We start from the raw sequence: 20860 nt of genomic DNA, 5'->3' as shown, positions 1-20860 counted from the left end.
AAAAAGAAAAGAACGCAACTCTTTATGATATTGTACATATTCTGGATGATTATAGTATCCGAATTTATATATAACTAGCTTTATTACCCGTGTAAGGTACGAGCTAATTTTATTTATAAAATATTGCTATTTTTTATGTACTTTTACGATATTTGTGTGTTGTTTCGTATCATATTATGTAGTCTATGTAAGAATGACTACTGTAACGACGAATATCCTTAAATTTATATTGTGTCGCGGAAAGTGAAGTCTTACCATTAAAAATAATGATTTTCTATCAAGTCTCAATAATTTTTTCAACTGAAGATACCAAAAATATTATAATGTTTAGCTGTCATGTTATCAAAATATGGGGACAAAATAGTAATTTTTTTTGCAAGGTATACTCGAACTTCAAATTACTCGGCTCATAAGGTTCATGAGTCTTATCAAGCCGATATTATTTTTTAATAGAAGTATATTTTTATCTAAATATTTAATATTTTATTAATATTTCATATATTTATTACAATCGAATTCGAGCATAACCTATCATATTTCGAGTTTTGGTCAATATTTTGTGAAATTGATTCAAGTTTTCGAGCCGAACTTGAGACTCCCGGACTAATTACGACACAAGTTTCATGCTTGATTTAAAATTCAAGTGAAACCGAGCTCGTGCTCGAGCCCAAACAGTTTTAATCGAGTTCAAGTCTGAAAGTTTTCGACTCGGCTCGGCTTGATTATACACTTAGTTGTTGTAAAGTTGGTATTTCGAAGTGAGTTAATTACCCAAGTCTCAATATTTAATAAACTATTATTAAATGGTAATATATTATCAATAAGTTAATATGGTAACATAATATCAACGAGTTGTTTATTTAATATTCGTAAATTTCTTATAAATAAAAAAATAATTAAAATCACGTGGTTGTACATGAGTATAAAGTTAGTATATTGGAGCGAGCTAATTACTCAAATCTTAGAATAATTTTATTATATATCAATAATTCAACATTAGATTATATATTTTAGTCATCCAATATAAAGAAACAAATATATAAGTCAGTACTTGATGTTATCAAAATATAAACAAATGAGCATCTACCTCAATCGATTGAAATCACATGTTTGGATATAGGTGTCAAAGGTTCAATTATACAAGCCATTAATATTTTTCCATATTTATTCAAATAAGGGCGCAAAATATTAATTTCGAATTATATATTTTCCCTAAAAAATTTGAACCTATCAAACTTTTTACGACCTGAATCTCGAGTTTGAAATTTAAAGTCCGGTTAAACTCGAGTTCATGCTCGAACCCGAACATTTTTAATCGATTACGAGCTTGACAATTTTCGACTCGACTCAGATTGATTATACCCTTAGTTGTTACACTAGTATAAAATTATTATCTCGATGTGAGTTAATTATCCAATTTTCGATCATTAATAAATTATTATTATATGGTAAGATATTATCAACAAGTTAATATGATAATATATTATTAACCATAAGTTATTTATTGAATGTATAAATAAAAAAAAATATAATCCCTTTGTTGCACATGAGTGTAAAGTTATTATATTGTAATTAGCTAATTACCCAAGTATTAGAATAATTTTATTCAATATAAATATTGAATTATATAAGTTTAGTCACCCAAAATAAAGAAAGAAGTATGTAACTCAATACTTGATTTTATCAAAATTTAACCAAATGAGCTTTTAGCTCAATTTGTTGAATTCATATGTTTGTTATAAGTGTAAAGTTAGCATATCGAAATGAGTTATTCAATCAAGTCTCAAATCATTATTTTCTATATAAATATTAAAATAAATATAAAATTTAATATAAGGCAAGACACCTCGTGTAAGTCAATACTTAATGTTATAAAAGTTTAACCAAAAGTGTCTCTAGCTCAAGTGGTTGATGTGTTAAATTTATAAATAGTCGGCATAGGTTCGATTCCAAAAAGCAACGACTATTTTTGATATTTATTAAAATACATGGGCAAAACAATAATTTCGAATAAAATGTTTCCCCAAAAAAATACATGGGCAAAACAGTAATTTCGAATAAAAAATGATGTGTAATCTTCCTATAGATTTTTTACACGCTTGTAGAGGTTCGAGGTTCGACAAATATAGTACTCCCTCTGTCCCATTTAATTCTATACGTTTCTTTTCAACTACTCGACACGTATTTCAATGCTCTTATAAAAAATATTTTCGTAACTTATTTTTGAGATTTTTTTTTAATAAAAATTTAACATCCAAATTTTAATTTAGAAAAAAATTTAAAAATAAATTACACAACTACACTTTACCGGAGCATTAAAATCCGTGCCCCGTCCCCGTCCGTCCCTCAACGTATACTACGTAGGGGGACAGAGGGAGTAATCCATAAGAATTTGACTATAATTGTAGACAAGAGTAGAGTATGGTTGGAATGGAATATTTTGAAGATATTCAGTTTTTAGCTAAGGTTTTTCATGTTTGGAATTCTCTTACAAGTTATATGGAATAACAAAATGTCTGACTATTTACAAAAAATAAGAATAATAAATTGTCCGGCGATTTACAAAAATAACTATTCTACTTTTTGATTACAACAATTATATCTTAGAAGTTAGAACATAATATACATGCATTCGGATGTTTCAAACTATCATTAAAACAAAAAGATAAAACTAAATAATTATATTTTGTTTTATCGAATTTTACACTTCAATGCTTCATTTTGTGCACAGTGTAGGACTTCACCATACAAAACACGTTTCGAAGCTGAAATAAATACTTACTGGTATAAGAGGCCCATTTAGCCATCCTATTGGGCTTTACTCACAGCCCAAACCTAAAGAATTAACCCGTAAACCCTGATTGAGTTCACAGCACTTGAACCCTAATTCAATATCAATAAAATTACCCAAATTGAAGTCTTAAAGCTTCTTGAAAATTTGTCTAAAGGGGTTCTCTTAAAGTGAGTTCTTGTTCCTTTTTTTCTTCCTGATTTTTTAAATTTTATTGAAATAGAGTTTTTGATAATTCATTGTGCTGTTCTTGAATTTCAAAGAATTATGATTCGGCTATAAAAAGATTCTATCTTTTTTGTATGCAGTTTAGTTTATTTGATATAGTTAATGCATATAAGTCGTGGGTTTTGCTTGAAATTCACACATTGTTTTGGCTTTAGTAGAATTGATGAAGCTGAATTTGTTATTTTGCAAATTTATGTACAATTGAAAGTTTTAGTTGTTTGAGGATTGTTTGGATTTATGAATGTGTTTAGTGCGAAGACGATGGGAATATTAGAAGTGAAATGGAAGTATGTTAGAGTTAAAAATATGATAAGTAATTTGTTATTATAAGATTTGTGAGAAATACGAGCAGACGGATGGAATGAACATTAATAGGTAATTGATGAGATAGAATGAGGACTGGTTTAAGTTGGTTGAATGGAATGAAGAACCTAGTAGGTGCACCGAGTCCAGAAATGTAGGTTACCTCCGATTCCAGCCATCCAACTGAATAACGAATCACTACAATTATCTCACTTTAAGCCTTTTGCTATTCATTGACATGGTAATTGCACTTTGTTTATGATACTGAGCTTTATTTTATGTTGGTTATGAGGTCTGGCTAGAAAAGTGTCACATACTTATATTGAAATTACTTCTTTAGGAAAATTATAGAGTTCATAATAGTAAGCAACTCTACCTTTATTTATATAGTTGTTTCCTTATCCTTCAGGACACTGGCATAGTGAAAGTCTGATACTTATTAAGACCACAGAATGTTGGATGAGAGCAAGGTTGATGTGGAGTTGAAATTGTTTGCAATTCGTATCCCTCGGGAGATGTGCAAGGCTGTCGGCAGATTGCTACATGGGTATGAACTTCATTTTCAGTGTCCTGTCAGGTTTAACTAAGTTCTGTTTCATATAGTTATAGTATGGTTAACTAAGTCATATAAAATTAAGTTGGAATTCTCGATTTCAGTTCAAGTCATAATATCTTGTGTGAGTTGTGCTATTTAAATGCCTTAAATATATATTGATCGTCACATTTCAAGGGGTATTGATGCAAATCAGGAAATTAACAGATTCATTTGTATCTATTGTATGTCATTGCAACAAGTTATTTATAACTAAGTATAAACGTTAATTATGTATGATAAATAGGTTATTAGGAATTGAATATTTTAGTTTATGGTTGTAGAATATTCAAAAGGATTTTTATTCATCTGTTTCCTACATTTCTTATAATTAGTACTTATTAGTGGAGTTTTGAAATTGTTATTGTTCTCACGTTATGGGTTGTAATCCAATCAATTTCCTTTCTTCCGCGGTTGGATATGCCAGGGGTAGTGCCTTCTTTGTAGTGAGTCACCTTAGGGCTATTTTTAGCAGTAATCCACCCAAGCTTATTGCTATTTTTATTTCTTATCCTGTTTCAGGTTTTAATTTTAGTGTTTATGGTTGTATACATGTTACTTTGTGTCATTCTAAAACTTGCTCATCTTTGACAGTAATTAATATACGAGCTTGAAGGATTATAATTCTGAGTCATGTCAGGTTTGGGTTAGTTTAGTCCTAATTGTGTCATTTTTGGGCTTGTCCCTGTAAATTATGACATCTGTATTCTGTAGTGTCAAACATTGCCATTCCTTGATTCTGTTGAATATTCTATAGTTGTAGTATCTGCTGAGTATAAGAAATAACGAATAAGGAATTTAGTAAGACTAGCAAGTGGTAAAATATATAAAATGAGATTAGTTGAGTTTATCATTATACTTGGGTTGGAAGTGATCAATTACATATTTTATTGTATTCAAATTTTGTTAGATATGTACTTTGGTGATACACCGAAACACTAGTTTTCTCATAAATGCAATCATTATTGAGAGATCAAAAAACAAGTTTTTCCAGATAGAGCAAAGCCTTCCATCTTTGGCTGTTAAGGTTTATGTGCCAGTTGAATTATGCATTTATATGTATTTAAAAGGAAACAAAGACATACATGACATTTACATTTGTCATGCTACTTCTAGGTACTTGATTGACAGACCTCGAATCAGTCCTATCACCAAAGATCCAGCAAATGAGAAATGTCGTTATATTATACTATCAGAGAAGGTTCAGACTCCTGGTATTTTAGCATGAACATTCTTTTTTGATTTTATATTTTTTTGACTTGGCCTGTTTTAGACATTTGCATTTAACTTTTGAGAATCATGATAACGAACTCTGGGGACCACTGCTAGTGATTCAATGTCTCTTATTTAGGTGCTGTAAGATTCTTGAAATTTATGCAACTTCTTGTCTTCATCGTAATAGTCACATAACCATCAATTATCCATTTTAAGCTTGCAGTTCTATTCCCGCTTTCTACATGCTAATAATTTTTTGGACTTCATTGATCTTATAGCCAAATGATTAAGTGCTACGCAAGATTTTTTTCAACTGTGATTTGAAATCAACAAGTTGATGTTTGTTAATTTTCTTCAGCTTTCCGTCCTATATTGCTGGTTCCATATTTCTCGTTCTGTTCATTTGTAGGTTTTAGACTTTTAGTTGCACTGATAGGCGCTTACTGCCCATCTTTAATAAACATAATCAATTATACGAGTCATGTGTACTTTTTAGTGAGTAACCAATAGGGAAGTCATAATGATGTGATCTTTTATCTTTATGCATAACAGATTTATCTGATATTCCAAGTGAAAAAATTGACGAGCTGAAGAAGCTTTTTGAAGTGGAAGTAGTTCCTTATTCAATGACCCTTGGATATTCCTACTGGGGTGCAGGTCAGTTATGTGCATTAGGATAAGTTATGTGTCTTTCAAGGAACATGATTACATGAATATCATTGATTGAAGAATTATTGGTGCTTTTCTGTAAATTTTAAATATCTATAACTTTAAAATAATCTCGTAGGAATCACTGTCATAGAGTATAATTCTTTATGGGTGGAGCATTCCACAGCATTTTTTCTTCTTTGTTATGGCTAGGGATAGGCTATGCAATATGCAGAGGCTGGTCAAATACAGTTTTTTTTTCAAAACTTGTTCAAATACAGTTTAAGCATTTCTTTTTAGAAGTAACTTGTAGCATATAACATATTCTTTATCTAGCTTAAATTTAAAGCTTAAGTTAAAACTTTAAATTATTCTATGTTATCAATTTCTTTTTTGTTTTAACTCTTACCTTTCTTCTTAAAACGGGTAAAATAAGCTTTGTTGATTTGTGTTGATTATCTTCACTTTTTTGAGATTTAACCACCTTCAGCAACTATTTGTTGCACTTGGTCATGACTAACAATCCATTAAAAAGCAAGAGCTTCCTCGAGAGGTCTCTTATCAGGACCCTGTGAAGGTAATGTCAATATACAATAGATGACTCAGGCAGAACATGCAATATAACATATATGTAGTTTATTAATGTTTTGATTCAGGCGTCAAATAGACTATGATCCATGAATATGATTATTTCCTTCCAACCTGTAAATGCTTTGCCTGGTATAATTTCTTGCTTTTTGTTCAATTAGTAAACGATTCTCCAGCCCCTAAATACTTCCACTCTCCTTAAACTGTAGATTATTGCAATAATTGTGTATGCTGCTTCGCTGCTACATTGATTCTGTAAATGAGTTCAGCTGATGGTAAACCACTTTGACCTGTTACTGACTAACCTTAATGGTTGATATTGCGCGATAGATCACGTGTTGAAGCAGATTCTTCCTCCTGGGCTTACAGCACAGTCATCATTTGAAACCATAGTTAAGTATCACTATTATAAATTATATTGTTTCAGTTTTTGTGCTTTACCAGTTGTATACCTTCTGATGATGTCAGGGGATTTCCTCTATCGGGCTGGAGCCTTCATCTCCAACTTATGATTGATTAGACTAACATGCAGTATCTATGCAGGTCACATTGCCCATTTGAACATATGCCAGGAACTACTTCCTTACAAGGATATTATTGCGAAGGTTATATATGATGTGAGTTTCACTAGTCATGTCCTGTACTGTTATTCAAAAAGATGCCTTAACTTGAATAGTTTCTGTATCTGTAAGATACTCTTATATTTACATACATCTATATATTACGATATATAAGGCACATGTCTCATATTAAGTGATTCCTCCAACAACTGCTCTGCTAGTCTATTTAGCTGAAGTAACTCGGCTTAGGGATTCCGTCGTTCCGATATTCAGTCCACTCTACTTCAACTAAAGTCTAAAAAGACTGTGTAAGTGGTGTCCATAATAGTTGGTTGTGGCTGTTATGTTCATCTGTCTATTCACTAGTTCTTTCTCTACTTATCAAGCGTGAGACCCACAACTCTGTCTTCATGCCTTCAATATTCCAACATTTAGCTGCTATTTAGAGATTATCTTTAGTAAGTACTAAGTAGATAAGTAGATCTGTACTTGATGCCATGCCTCCGTAATCCGTTGCACTTATGATTGGGGGGGAGGGGGTGCTTAGATTTCTTTCTGAAAATTATCTGTTTGGTTAATTATGCTTGGGTTGAAAACCTGTGAATAAGTACATGAAAGGTGTTTTTTAAGGCTTAATTCCCTCCATGATAGTACAAAGCAAAGGACAGTTGGTAAGAATTCCATAGGAAACACTGTTTGCAATATTGATACCAATGCATCTATTTAAGCTTTTTCTTTGTAGTGTGTGTGATCAATCTCTTTGAAAGACCTGGACAGTTCACAAATTGCATTCAGTGACTCCCTCATCTGCCTGACTCCCACATCTACTTTGAATACCCAACACACACACACAACACATATCTTTTGCATTATAATGGTAATGGCAACATCTTATATTTATATATACCATCTTTTTGTAAATGCGCATCTTTTATATTGGGGCATATGGTCTGAACCTTAAATCGCCAATATCTATTTTCCTTAGACTATTGTTTTTTTAGTGTTAGTCTCTGACCTTTTAATGTAAGAAGGTTGCCAAAACTCCAAATTGAAGTGCTTAACATTATATTTGAAATGAATTATGATTAAAGAATTATTGTTCTTTCTTTTATATGGAATACCAGTTTTGGGGTTTTGGACTAAGAAAAACAGAATTCACAAACTGAAAACAAAGTGCACAGGAAAAAGGTTTTTGTAATAGGCTGTGTGTCCGTGTTTAATCAGTTAACTTGTGTCGTACTTCAGAAAACATCTTTCACTTGCATCATTTAATATTTTGTTTCCTTAATATCCTCAGAAAAATTATCCCACTATCCAGACGGTTGTTAATAAAGTTGGAAGTATTACTAATGAGTTCCGTGTACCAAAGTTTGAAGTACTAGCTGGAAAAACTGACATGACTACAGAAGTGAAGCAGTGTGGAGCAACGTTCAAGCTTGATTATGGCTTGGTCTATTGGAATTCAAGGTTGGACCATGAACATGGAAGGTTGATATCGATATTTCAAGAAGAGGAAACCATATGTGACATGTTTGCTGGTATTGGTCCATTCGCTATTCCAGCTGCAAAGAAAGGATGCCTAGTGTATGCAAATGATTTAAATCCAGACAGTGTTAATTATCTGAAGATCAATGCCAAAATCAACAAGGTTGAGGATTGCGTTCATACATACAACATGGATGCTAGAAAATTCATTGCACAACTGATGTCAGTTCCGACTTGCGAGAGACAGTATGTTGCTCCTTTTCCTGGGTCACTCAACGAACTGGGCGAAGTACCAAATAAAGAAGACAGCGGGCAGACAAATGGTATACCTGCCACTCTACCCAGTAGAGTTGTGTACTTAAAAACATAATTATCAATATGATCTTTATATGTTTTGCAGGCAAGGTGGAAGAAGTTTCATGCAGCAAGTCAATTACTTTGGACGCTGACAAAGGTATAGGTATGAATGAAGATGCAAGTGTGACTACTCTTAAACGACGTTCAGATGTTTCTGAAGAAGGTATTTTCAGAATTTCAGGGAGGTTAAATGGACACATAGTGCTCTTTTAGTCATCAAACTAGTACTTTATATTATAAGCTAATTTCAAAAAACGAGTATTTGTGTATGTGGCTTATTAGATATTATATTCATGCTCTAAGTGCTGCTTTTTTTAATTTAGATTATCAGATATTATATTCATGGTGCAAGTCCTGCTCTTTTTTTTCCCCAGAGGTTGGTGTTTGTGCAGCTTCAAAGGCAAGCAAGGGAAAAAACAAACGCATAAAAGCTTCTGTGTCAGTCAATACTAAACCTTGGGAACATGTTGATCATGTGATAATGAATCTTCCAGCTTCTGCCCTTCAATTTATTGGTATGTTTATATAGGTCCTTGTCTATATTTCTCTTTCTATCCCATATACATATACTTGCTGAATTGCACCAACTTGCTGACTAGACATCATTTTTCCTCTATACAATCTCATGCTACTTGTTTCCTAACGTGGACCTTAAAGAATATTTTTACATGTTACTGATCTCTGTGTTGTATATTCCATGCTATGCCCAAATTGTCAATCATATATTTTAAAATTTATTTGGAAAAAATGGCTATGCCAATGCAAACCGTATAAACTTCCGGTCAATTTTTATGAAAGATCTATTTATGTATATCTGAATTCGGATAAAAGTCGCATTTGTAGATATTAGGCTTTAAGTTTTCTATGATTTTACCCCTACAATCTTTGAGATTTTTATTACACAAATGATGCATAATTGGCTAATGATGACATCATGTCATTTTAATATGGTGAAGTCTGATATGAAACAATATATATTTCAAACTAAGATTCTTTTTCTGGCGTAGATGTTATTTTAAAATTATCTGAACAGAATGCATTTCAGATGTTATTCTTGGGTTTCGTTTGTTATGTCAACTTTATAGTTACACAAGGAACTAAAAATTCCCAGAAATTGAGTTACATTGTATAGTTCCTAGGTATACGAAATAGCTTTGTTTAGTTTACTACTCTGAAACTACTAGTTCCATAGTAAATAGATTTATGGTGTAGATGTTATACTCTATTTTTCTTTTTTCCCTTTGGACAAGCAATATGAAAATTTGACGTGTCTTTTGCAGATTCATTTAGAGGCCTTATTCGGAGAAAATACTGGAAGGGCTCACTACCTTGGATTCATTGTTATTGCTTCATGAGGTCATCTGAGACGAGAGAATCAGTAATATCAGTAAGTTCCCGTATCATGGTCCTTTTCACAAACTTTTTCTGGGTGTTTGCACGCACTGCATGATAAACTATATATATAAGTTAACTGAATGGTGTTGTACTCGATTCCCTCAATCTAAAATTATTCCTCTATATGTTGACTGTTTGACAGGAAGCCGAGTCCGCTTTAAAGGCTAGTATCAAAGATCCAGTATTTCATAGGGTTAGAGATGTTGCTCCATACAAGGTTTGAACTTTGAAGTAATATCAGAATTGAGAGTTATATAAGTTATATTTCTATAGTTCACGGTATAACCAACAGTTTTGTATTGCAGGCTATGTATTGTTTAAGTTTCAAGCTGCCGGAAGAAGCCTGTATCGGGGAAGATGACTTGGAGATTCCTACACCGTGCTAATCTACAGATCTGTGGAGAGAATCGCAAATTTGGTGATTTAACACATATGTCCCATGGTTCTCTTTTTAAATTTAAAAGGCAAAAAGCCCAAGTACAAAACACAGTGTAATCTGAAATAATCACTGAGAAGAATTATTCCAATATATAAAATTTTAAGTTCATGTTATCACATTTTTGTTAAACCGCACTATGGCTGTTAAAATGTTTATATGCTTTTTAGCCTTGTTTCTGATCCAGCATCAACTTTATTTCTACATCTTTGAGTACATCGGTGACAGGGGAAAGGTGAGATATACGCAGATTTATAGAAATATAATACCTACGGAACTTCTTAAGAGCCGTCATTTATGAAAAAAATTATAAAATTGTTGAGTTCCGAATATGTCTGAAATTATAAACTAAACTTTGTAAATAGAAAAGAAAGATAAATTTTCAAGGCTATAAAAGATGACTAAATTAGTTAGTTTGGCATATTAAACTTTAACCAACTTTTTTTATATATAAAAATATTCTTGAACCAAGAAAGTTGCAAAAACAAAAAAGGCCCATCAAGAAACTATCAAGTGAAGAAAATGACAGACATAATATTACCGTGTGATCATCTCTTCGTAACAATGGTGCTTGTGATTGTTTACATGGGGTTGTTTGTACATGGGTCAAGTGTAGGAGTGGACTGGGGCACAATGACTAGCCATAAGTTGCCACCAAACAATGTAGTTGAAATGATGTTAAGAAATGGCATCAACAAAGTGAAGTTGTTTGAGACTGATCACAAGGTTCTTGAGGCCTTTATCGGGACGAATATCGAAGTTGTGTTAGGAATTCCGAATGACATGTTGATGGAGATGAGTCAGGACCCAGGAAATGTTATTTCTTGGGTTGAGTCTAACTGTTGCTGCCTATGTCTACAGAGGTGGAGTAAGTTTCAACTGGAGTGCACAGCTCTCTCTCTCTCTCTCACACTCCCTCCCTCTCTCTCTCTTTCCATCCCTCTCTCTCACTCCCTGTCTCTCCATCCCTCTCCCTCTCTCTCTCTCTCAATTGAAGTAATGAGTCCCCCAAATATGCTCTCTCTCTCTCTCTCTCACACTCCCTCCTTCTCTCTCTCTTTCCATCCCTCTCTCACTCCCTGTCTCTCCATCCCTCTCCCTCTCTCCCTCCCTCTCTCCCTCTCTCAATTGAAGTAATGAGTCTCTCTCTCTCTCTCTCCCTCCCTCCCTCTCTCCCTCTCTCTCTCTCTCTCTCTCTCTCTCTCTCTCGCTCTCTCGCTCTCTCGCTCTCTCGCTCTCTCTCTCTCTCGCTCCCTCTCTCACTCCCTCCCTCCCTCACTCCCTCACTCTCTCCCTCCCTCACTCTCTCTCTCTCTCCTCTCTCTCTCTCTCAAATTGAACACAAATTGCACTTTCAAATACAAAATTCAATCACACTTTCAAATACAAATTTAACTAAATTTAACTTTGGCTTGATTAAATTCATTAAGAATACTCTGCATATTTGCTTTTGAGTTTAAATCTGAAGTTCTTAGTTCACCTAATTAAAAAATACAAGACACACAAAATTCTCTTCAGCAACGTATGCTGATTAACGCAGCTGCATTTCTACAATTTCCAAACTGTAAGGCAGAGCATCCCTGTATAATGTGCTCATGGGACTCTCCTTGTGTTGAAGCTTGAAATTATCCCTCCTCCCCCTCCCTCCTTCAGTCTTGCTTCTCTCCGTATTCACGCCTACCTAGATTAGTTTTCCATATTTTTCAAGTACATTCCGCTTCTTCATGTTGGGCCAACTAATTGAATTTGTTATGAAGAGAGAGATGAGATAAAAATGGTGATTGTTTTTTTTTCCTTTTTATTTTGATGTTTCTTATTATTGTAAAATTATGAGCATACGTTGCTGAAGAGAATTTTGTGTCTTATATCGTTTGATTAGATGAATTGAGAACTTCAGATTTAAACTCAAAGCAAATGTGCAGAGTATTCTAAATGGATTTAATCAAGCCAAAGTTAAATTTGTATTTGAAAGTATGATTGAATTTTGTATTCGAAAGTGTCCATTTGTGTTCAAAAATGCGTAGGGGGGCATTTTAGAAATCAGTTAAATATTAAATAAAAATTAATAATAATTATTTAAAATATAGTGTTATTTTAGCTCTAAAAAGTGAATTTATTTAAAAAAAGATGTTTGAAAATTATTTACACTAGCTTACATGTTCTGCATGAGCTAACTTTAAATGGTTTAATTATCAGATAGTTTTTAATTATTAAATTTTATATTTTTAAAATAGAATATAATATAATTAAAGCGTGAGCTTACTATAAATGATTTAATTATCTAATAATTTTTAATTATTATATTAATATATTTAAATAATTTTAACAATAATATAATATATTAAAAATCATAACCTCAACATTACAATAGCACTTTTGACAATATTTACGTTTATAGTTTATACATCAAAGTAAGTCAACATGAAAATATCTAAAAAAAATAATTTCATCCTAATCCAAATTGAAGTAGAAATGAAATACGATTTTACAGCCACAGCCGCCCATTGATACCCGTTCATAACCCTAACCCTAATTCAGTAAAAATACACACTCTTCGAAAGCATTAGTAAAGGAGATTTTCCAGGTAATTGGAATGTTGTCAAAGATTGGCGATATGAATTGCCCTTTTCTCCGGTATCTTTACAATCTTATACGGGCCAGTGTTGGAATTTCTCGATCCAAGTATGCGTAAGAGATATCGCCTATCTGGAGAAACATCCGTTGAAGGAAGATATATCAGCCAGTGAGATGCGTGATTGGTTATCATTTTTGAGCTCTTTTTTCGATATGAAAGCAAAACCTCCTGCTCATTCGGTGAATCCATATGTGTGGCCGTCCTACGGCAGAGGTAATGGTTTCGGGGCAACTGTATCCGAGATATTTCAGTATTTGAAATCTTTTGGTACATTTTTTAAGTCTGATTATCTGGATGAGCAACCTCTCCTCGGAAACAATTTTACCCCAATTTTGATGGAACAATTTATGCCCTCAGAACAACTCCTAAAAGAGTATTCATTGATACCTACCGAATTTTGGAGAATGAAAAGGCGATACCGATAATAAAAACCAAACATCCTGCAGTTTATAAGTATAATCGGAGTCTTTCACAATCCAAACTGTTAATACAAGCGGAAAACCGTATGGTGCAGACCATATGGTCTACATTGTAGGTTATGGATTCGAAAAAGGCAAGAGAATTGACGACCGGGTTTAGGACGAAGACATGGACATGGACATTGAGGATGAGGATGAGGGCACTGAATGTTTTTTGATAAAAAAATACATGTGAATGAAATGGTTTCTGTCAATTTATTTGAACATGTGGCCTATCCCTAGGAAGTGAATGTGCATGACTCATCCACAATCATAAATAATGACTTTCATGTAGCTGAAGCTCAGAGAAAATATTATTGACAGTTTTAGTTTAATCGTTAAGTAAATTTTATTTTATATGAAATTGCTATTATTGTAGTTTTTTATTGATGCATATGAATCTAATTAAAGTTCAATTTTTTCGTTATATTCTATATCAAAGTCATTGATGATTATGTTCTATGTAAATTGCCCTCACATTGGCTTGTAAAGCTTATGATGTTCAAGCAATAGGATGTTTGAATGTTTGAAGGACGTGTGCGACATCCCTAACTACATTGCATAATTGCATATTGTTTTCTGCAATTATATGATCGATGGTCTTTTGTTGATGATATTAGATCCCTCTTTGTAATATACCAGATACTTGAATCGGATGCTGCTAAAAGGGTTCTATACTTCAAAAAGTCTTTGCTTCTCCTTAGGTATATTCCTTTGCTCCATTTAGGTTTTTAATGTTTATGTATTATGGTAATTAGATTTTGAACGTACAGGTGCGCTAAGATCTTGTTAGAAACGAGTCATTAGTATGAAATAATTATATCTCCAAATTAGGAAACTGATGGCGCAACCCCATTCTGTGACACTTTCCATCACCTACACACAGATACACAGTTAGTGTGAAGTGGGAATTGGTGGAATGTACTTACTTTACGGAAACCCGTGTGTTTGGTACCGTAAACCTGTCAATGCCAAAGGACAATTTAACTTCTAATTGGATGTTCTAGAAAAAGAATTAGTAGTCGTGGGTTCTTTTGATGTGGATTTTACAGTTATCACCGCCTGAAGTCTACTTAGGTCATTTGAGATGATTGATCATTCCCATGGCAAGTCTACATTTTTGCAATTTGTTTTATGTGAGCTTGGTAGATATAAAGAACATATTTCTAATACTTGCATTGGTTTGACATTGTTGGCTTTCCTGATGAACTATATAAAATAGCAAGCTAAAGTCCAATGTGATAAATATTTCAAAATCAGATGGCTATAATTTGAACCTAATTGATGTAATTTACCCCTTGGTTGGCAATTTGTTAAGCAAGTCGATTCATGTTTTTTGGATATTTTGCAACTTGGATTGAGAACCCAGAAAAGCTAGTACAAACAAGTTGATTCATGTTTTGCGGATATACTATAATGTTTATAGAGAACCCGGAAAGCCTACCAGAGGGCGCACTTATATATGAATGTCTTTTTGGTGCTTGTCAATGTGTCATCTATTTTTGTGCTTGTGTTATTATTTTGATATTGAGGATACTCTTGGATAATTAAATTGTTAGAACTTTCTATGGAATATGCAATTAGTATATAATATAAGGTCTGTCTGTTTTTTTGATAATCAATTCTGCATACAGAACCATATGCATGACATCAATCTATACATTTGAAGTTTTCACTCTTTTTGCTATGAAAGAAATTTCAGTGGAGATGAACTAAAACAGGGGAAGAATGTGTTTTTCATCTCTTAATTTTACAGCTTCTGGTGATAAGGATGCCAGTTGGTGAGTTGGAGGACTTGTCAATTCTAATTGGCATCTTCTATGCAACTATTAGTGGAAGTGAATCAAACCAAAGTTGACCCTCACCTTAAATGTTCCTCTGATGTTGTAAACAACTTTGTTACCAACTACCTGTTTTTGCAGCTCCAAAGCAACTTTTGGAGGCAAATATACCAAGCTGGATATAAAACACACCGAAATCAATCTGGCCTCTCTTGGTTTTTGGCTAAAAGGCAGGAGAACTTGGCTTGCATAGGTTGTCGGAAAAGTAAAGCTCTATTGCCAGTAGGTTCTAAGTTGTGTTAGATTGCGGAAAGAAAGAATGGTTCTAATGAATCGCTCTAATATATCTGAATTAGATTAATTTAAGAATAAATAAGTCGGATAACATATAAGTTTTATTATGCAGACTTATGTGTAAAGTTCGAAAGAATTCTATATCAAGAAGGATACCTTGCCCATTGCTTCCGTACTTACTACTAACCTTTGGACGTCAAGGAAAATTAAATTGCAATGTTTTTCATATTTAACTTTTTATTACTATATGTTTTGTGCGCTGCTAATTATATTGTTTCACACACCAGCGATAAGGTTGACTTGGTAGTGCTTAGCTGTTATGAAGAAATCATCCAAGTTCCTCCCTGTAAGTGCTTTAAATTCACTTTGAATGGAATTTCTCTGAAGAGTTAAATGTTCACTAAGGATTTTTCATTATAAGAACTTGATTAGAACTTTCTTTGTTGAAACTGGGATTTTTAATTGCTTTTCTTAAATACTCATGAAACTGAAAAAGGGGGTGGAATTGGTTCCTTTTTACATAGACTCCGTAGCTGTCCAACTGAGGACTTGCATATTTTTTAAGATTTTTTGAAATTTGGCGTGTCCAGGATCTGCTCACTTGTGTCCATGGACACTGGTAATAGAAAAATTATGGTCCGTTCAAAAATAGCCAAATTAGATGAACCGTGTTTGATAAAATCTGCGATGCTTCTCCTCTTTACAAGACCGTGACTTGAACTCTCAACATACTACATTAATTTGGAAAAAATTTAAAAGGTACTCACTTATTTTGGTATCCTAGGCTAGGCGAGCTATATGTGTAATTCCAATAATTTTCTTGTTCGGTTCTGCTATCAAAGTTTGCAAATTTTCTACTTAAACAATTTGTTTAACCAATGTATTTTCTTTTTTAGTGGTTTATAGGTTGGTCTGTTGGAGCCCCCTTTATTGTTTATGGGTACCGTTGACACCTTCCTCTGTAACTAAATAAATGATTTTGTTATTGGATTATGGTACCTTAAATTATTCACTGGAAAACATGCTAAATAATTAAGGTTTTAGTCAATATTTATAGTTTCTTCAATCCTTTTATATGTAGTTGGTATATTTTTATACTACCTTGTTAAACATCTAAGTCTTTTAGGATAATGCCATTAAAATTTAATGCTCTATGAGCAGGTTATAGGCCGGTCAATGTGGTTCTCTGAGTATATATTTCTTGAATGGAGCTGGGCTCAAATGGAAATACGCTTCAGGTCTGGGTGTGTTATGTTGCACTCAAGAAAAATACAAGAAAATGGCTCGAAGCCCAGGTGGTTCAGAAGAGAAAGTGAGGATTCCTCCTTTCACTATGCTATTATCAGTTCTTTTTTTTTAAGTCAAGTATTTATATGTGTTGGTGAAAGAAGGATATATATATTTAAATCCATAGAATAACAGTGATTTATTAAAGTGATTAAGCTTTTTTGTAGAAAGGTAATTATCAGGTGGCTTGGACTTTTGGAGCTGTTGACCCAACAGCGGCACAGCAGCTTTACTTCAGGTCATGCAGGGTTTATGCAGGCTCTTTTATAAAGGTATGCTTAGATCAAGGTCTCCACGTTAAAGTATTAACATTCCCCATGCGGCCACACCTGATTACTTGCTTTACTCAGGTTGCTGATAAGCTAAGGAAGTTGCAGAAAAAGGGGTGAAAACCAAGATTGACAATCATCTTTGTAATTGTGTTGCTGATAGGCCAAGGAAGTTGCAGAAAAAGGGGTGAAAACCAAGATTGACCTTCATCTTTTATAATTGGGATGCAAAAGAGTATGACTTGGTCTCTTTCTCTAACTCTCTATTTTACTGAACACAAACTAGAGATGCACACAATTAAATTACTTAATTTAAGTTGTTACCATTTTTCAGATAGGATCAATATGATAGGTTAAAGAGAATAGAGAAAGGCTAGCCTCAAGGGCTGTAGCTTACCTTAATGTTGACATTGTTGCAGCTGGTTGAATAGGATTTATGCAGCATCAACTCCAAAAGTGGATCAATTATTAATGAAAGCTACTCGGTAGGTATTATAATGATATACAAAAATTGTCAATCAGAATTAGGACTAGCATAACAAAAATGGAAGTATCATAAAGTTATAATAATACAAAACAAAAATTACTTAATACTATACTAAGATGTGATATAAATACAATAGGGCTGTTTGATTCAGGGTATTTCAACCTAGTAGGGAATCTCAATGTTATTTTCATGTGTAGATATTCCATAGCAGCAAAGCAAATCATACAGAATCATGAGTATAACTATGTCGATTATATCTGTGCTTGTGTATCTATTAGCATTTCACATTTTTTTTCTAATGCCCACTTCAGTCACAGTTACTAATATAACAGGCAGACATTAATGATTAAACGTGGGTCATTGTTACTGTTGCTATACTCTTCGTTCCGGATATAGTTTATGTGAACTCTAAGCCATAGTTTTCGCAATTGTATGTTATTTTGCACAAACAAAAATAGTTAGTGTATTTGGATCAATAGGTCATATCAGTGATGTATCGATGTGCAGCCAATGTAAGTAACTGGTCCGACGGATAAATTTCCACTCTTGATTGGGTTCACGACAATTGGAAGGAAGTATGTAGTTTGAAATTTATTTGGGCTTTTTGGATGAGGATAAGTGGATGCGCCTTCGGGAAAATTATTTTTCGTATAAACTGTATGTCAAAGTTACTGGTTATGTATATAATGTGAACCCACTTGCGCTACTAAATTTTATGTAAATTTTAAATATTTTTATTAATTATTTACTTTAGTTTGCTTATGGTAGGACTCGAAGAATCGAAGTAGTACGTATGATCGTGATATTTTCTCTCAAAGCTGCTGATTAATCTTCTGAATTATATTTAATGTAGCCTGCTAATATCTTTATCGTACATAGATACTTTCAGCATGCCTCCAGTGAGATATATGCAATTCCACGAGCATTGGCTCATTTTATCCTAATTAACAGGTAGGGTGCTAGTTTTCAGTCTTTTGTCTTATGTGAAATGATACAAGCGGTCATGGAAGTTCTAGTTTCTCGGTCTCTAGGATAATACAAATCAACTTTCACTTTTGTTGTGATAACTTATGAGTGATCTACACAACCCTGTGGCGAAAGAAAAAAGAAGAAGAAAAGGGTGAGTTACACGGTCTTGTTAATGAAGGGATAGTGGTTAAAAGTTGTGGAGCAAATATGTTGCAAATTAACATATAACGTTTTTTTGGCGGATCAACCTTCTATTTATATGCACATGATGATGTCAGTGTTGGATCATGGTTCATTGGTCTTGATGTAATGCATGCCAATGAAAATAAAAAAGGCTGCTCTCAGCGACCATCAGGGTAATCTCTCACTCTTGGCTCTACATATAGACTAATGCCAGACTAGCATGATGTTGCCCAGGTTTTCCAATACAGTATAAAACCTTAAGCTTAAAATGCAGTCACGGTGAATTATTTGTCGTCAATCCTCCTTCTTGCAGGGGCTGTACGAGCGGCTTTATGATCCAACTGAGAGGCTGACTTTACCTGCACAAATGTAAATCCTAATTGGCTACAATTACTGAGTTTGGTGGTCTTTTTCTGCTTTGCTGTGTGCATGAGAATTTCAAAAATTGTTGGCAAGAGCTACAAATGCCTGGTGCTGATCGCTGATATTATTATTTTTGGAAGATTTGTACGATTTCTTTGCCAATTTACTGTGTAAATTGTATTTTGACTAATGAATCCGATGCAAGAACTTTTAATTTGATTGGCATATATTGTCGACGATAGTTCTAGAAAAAAGCCTCATAATCTGTTAATAAGACTAAAGCTAAATGCAATCAGCTAATCTATTTCCATCTTGTTCACGGCAACATATTAAAAATTGTTAAATATATGATCCTGTGTTGGGGCCTTCATCTAAAACCGTAAGGTATTAGAGTAAGACCCCAATAGGATCATATATTTAACATGATACTATGTTGAGTAACCAGCTCATCTAAAATCTTAAGGTATTAGAGGAAGGCCCCAATAGGATCATATATTTAACACTCCCCCTCACTTGAAAGCCCATTTATGGGTCGAAGAGTGGAACACCGGCGCCCATCTTTGGGGCATTAATTGCCTTTAGTGTACACAATAAATTGTGAGAATGTTGGGGTGGCTGAGAATCGAACCTTAGTCCTCCCGCAAACCTAAGCTCTGATACCATGATAACAAGCATCACAAAAGCTTTAAAACTAGCAGTGCAGAGGATTCTTTTATGGAAGCCCATTTATGGGTCGAAGAGTGGAACACCTGACGCCCATCTTTGGGGTATTAATTGCCTTTAGTGTCCACAATAAATTGTGAGAATGTTGGGGTGGCTGGGAATCGAACCTTAGTCCTCCCGCAAACCTAAGCTCTGATACCATGATAACAAGAATCACAAAAGCTTTAAAACTAGCAATGCAGAGGATTCTTTTATGGTGAAAAACTGAGAACCCAATTTCCAGATCTAGTCTTGGATGAGATTGAAATGTTCTCGGGTTACCATAAAAGGTATATATGGTCTGGCTACCAGACAAGACAACAATAACGTTAATAATATTCCAATGACCCTACAATCCTAACAACTAGGAGTAATATTGATAAACAGACAAAATGTAGATAAAGACAAGAAAAGAAATACTATTGTATTTCCTTATTAAAAATGGTAGTTGCTTTCGCAGTAATGTCATAAAGAATGATGCAGTTACACTTTTCCATAGCCAAGGCCCCTATATATTCGAAGAGTCCTCATCTTCACTTAAAATTCTCAAAATGCATTACAAAGAACCATCATCTTCCACGGGATCCTTACATTTAGTATGTTTTCCCCGTCATGACTCAGTTCTGTTCCATCAAGTGCAGTAACTTGCATCTCTACCTATAAGATACAACCTTAATTTCTGAAGGGGGAACGGTCTACAACAACCGCTTGTTGTAGACCGGTATTTAACAAACGTCTTTTCCACCGTTGGATGGGGATTGGGCGGCTGGGATTAGGGGCGGACCGCAGAAAGTTTTCGCGGTTGGTAGGACGGACCGCTAAAATTTTCCGCAG

General features: G+C 33.8%; 2 protein-coding genes across 9 annotated transcripts; both read left to right on the top strand.

Annotated features, from left to right (window-relative positions):
* The first annotated feature begins 2821 nt into the window (after positions 1–2821).
* LOC141712346 (tRNA (guanine(37)-N(1))-methyltransferase 2-like) lies at positions 2822–10717 on the top strand. Of its 3 annotated transcripts, XM_074515253.1 has the most exons (12): positions 2822–2961; positions 3732–3869; positions 5031–5128; positions 5682–5786; positions 6696–6758; positions 6909–6982; positions 8223–8733; positions 8811–8930; positions 9142–9282; positions 10048–10154; positions 10305–10379; positions 10468–10717. In XM_074515253.1, exons 2-12 carry the CDS (start codon positions 3775–3777, stop codon positions 10546–10548), a joined length of 1470 nt encoding a protein of 489 aa, XP_074371354.1. In that variant the 5' UTR covers positions 2822–2961; positions 3732–3774; the 3' UTR covers positions 10549–10717. The 3 variants fall into 3 exon arrangements, with proteins under 3 accessions (XP_074371354.1, XP_074371356.1, XP_074371355.1); XM_074515254.1 differs by lacking the exon at positions 2822–2961 and having other exon boundaries at positions 3733–3869; positions 5031–5115; XM_074515255.1 differs by lacking the exons at positions 2822–2961; positions 5031–5128.
* Positions 10718–12928: 2211 nt separating this feature from the next.
* On the top strand, positions 12929–18569 carry LOC141712345 (1-acyl-sn-glycerol-3-phosphate acyltransferase PLS1-like). Of its 6 annotated transcripts, none has more exons than XR_012571580.1 (6): positions 12929–13446; positions 14334–16112; positions 16928–17078; positions 17225–17325; positions 17404–17557; positions 17657–18569. XR_012571580.1 is itself a non-coding variant. In XM_074515251.1 (6 exons), the coding sequence occupies exons 3-6, from the start codon at positions 16086–16088 to the stop codon at positions 17440–17442; spliced, it is 318 nt and encodes a 105-aa protein (XP_074371352.1). In that variant the 5' UTR covers positions 13010–13446; positions 14334–14395; positions 16054–16085; the 3' UTR covers positions 17443–18569. The 6 variants fall into 6 exon arrangements, 2 of the variants coding, with proteins under 2 accessions (XP_074371351.1, XP_074371352.1); XR_012571579.1 differs by having other exon boundaries at positions 17404–17567; XR_012571578.1 differs by having other exon boundaries at positions 12930–13446; positions 17404–17807; positions 18317–18569.
* The last annotated feature ends 2291 nt before the right edge of the window (positions 18570–20860 follow it).

The sequence above is a fragment of the Apium graveolens genome, chromosome 3 (genome assembly GCF_009905375.1).
Source record: "Apium graveolens cultivar Ventura chromosome 3, ASM990537v1, whole genome shotgun sequence".
Taxonomy (NCBI): domain Eukaryota; kingdom Viridiplantae; phylum Streptophyta; class Magnoliopsida; order Apiales; family Apiaceae; genus Apium; species Apium graveolens.
The sequence above is the reverse complement of the archived record's forward strand: the minus strand, read 5'-3'. Positions and strand labels throughout refer to the sequence as shown.

Excerpts from the sequence above, each read along its gene's own strand:
- LOC141712346 (XM_074515253.1), top strand. The coding sequence starts at position 3,775 with ATGTTGGATGAGAGCAAGGTTGATGTGGAGTTGAAATTGTTTGCAATT. Across the intron at positions 5,787-6,695 it reads ATATTCCTACTGGGGTGCAG|ATCACGTGTTGAAGCAGATT; the intron begins GTCAGTTATGTG and ends ATTGCGCGATAG. Across the intron at positions 9,283-10,047 it reads TTCTGCCCTTCAATTTATTG|ATTCATTTAGAGGCCTTATT; the intron begins GTATGTTTATAT and ends TGTCTTTTGCAG.
- LOC141712345 (XM_074515250.1), top strand. The coding sequence starts at position 16,086 with ATGAAGAAATCATCCAAGTTCCTCCCT. Across the intron at positions 16,113-16,927 it reads AATCATCCAAGTTCCTCCCT|GTTATAGGCCGGTCAATGTG; the intron begins GTAAGTGCTTTA and ends CTCTATGAGCAG. Across the intron at positions 17,079-17,224 it reads CAGGTGGTTCAGAAGAGAAA|GTAATTATCAGGTGGCTTGG; the intron begins GTGAGGATTCCT and ends TTTTGTAGAAAG.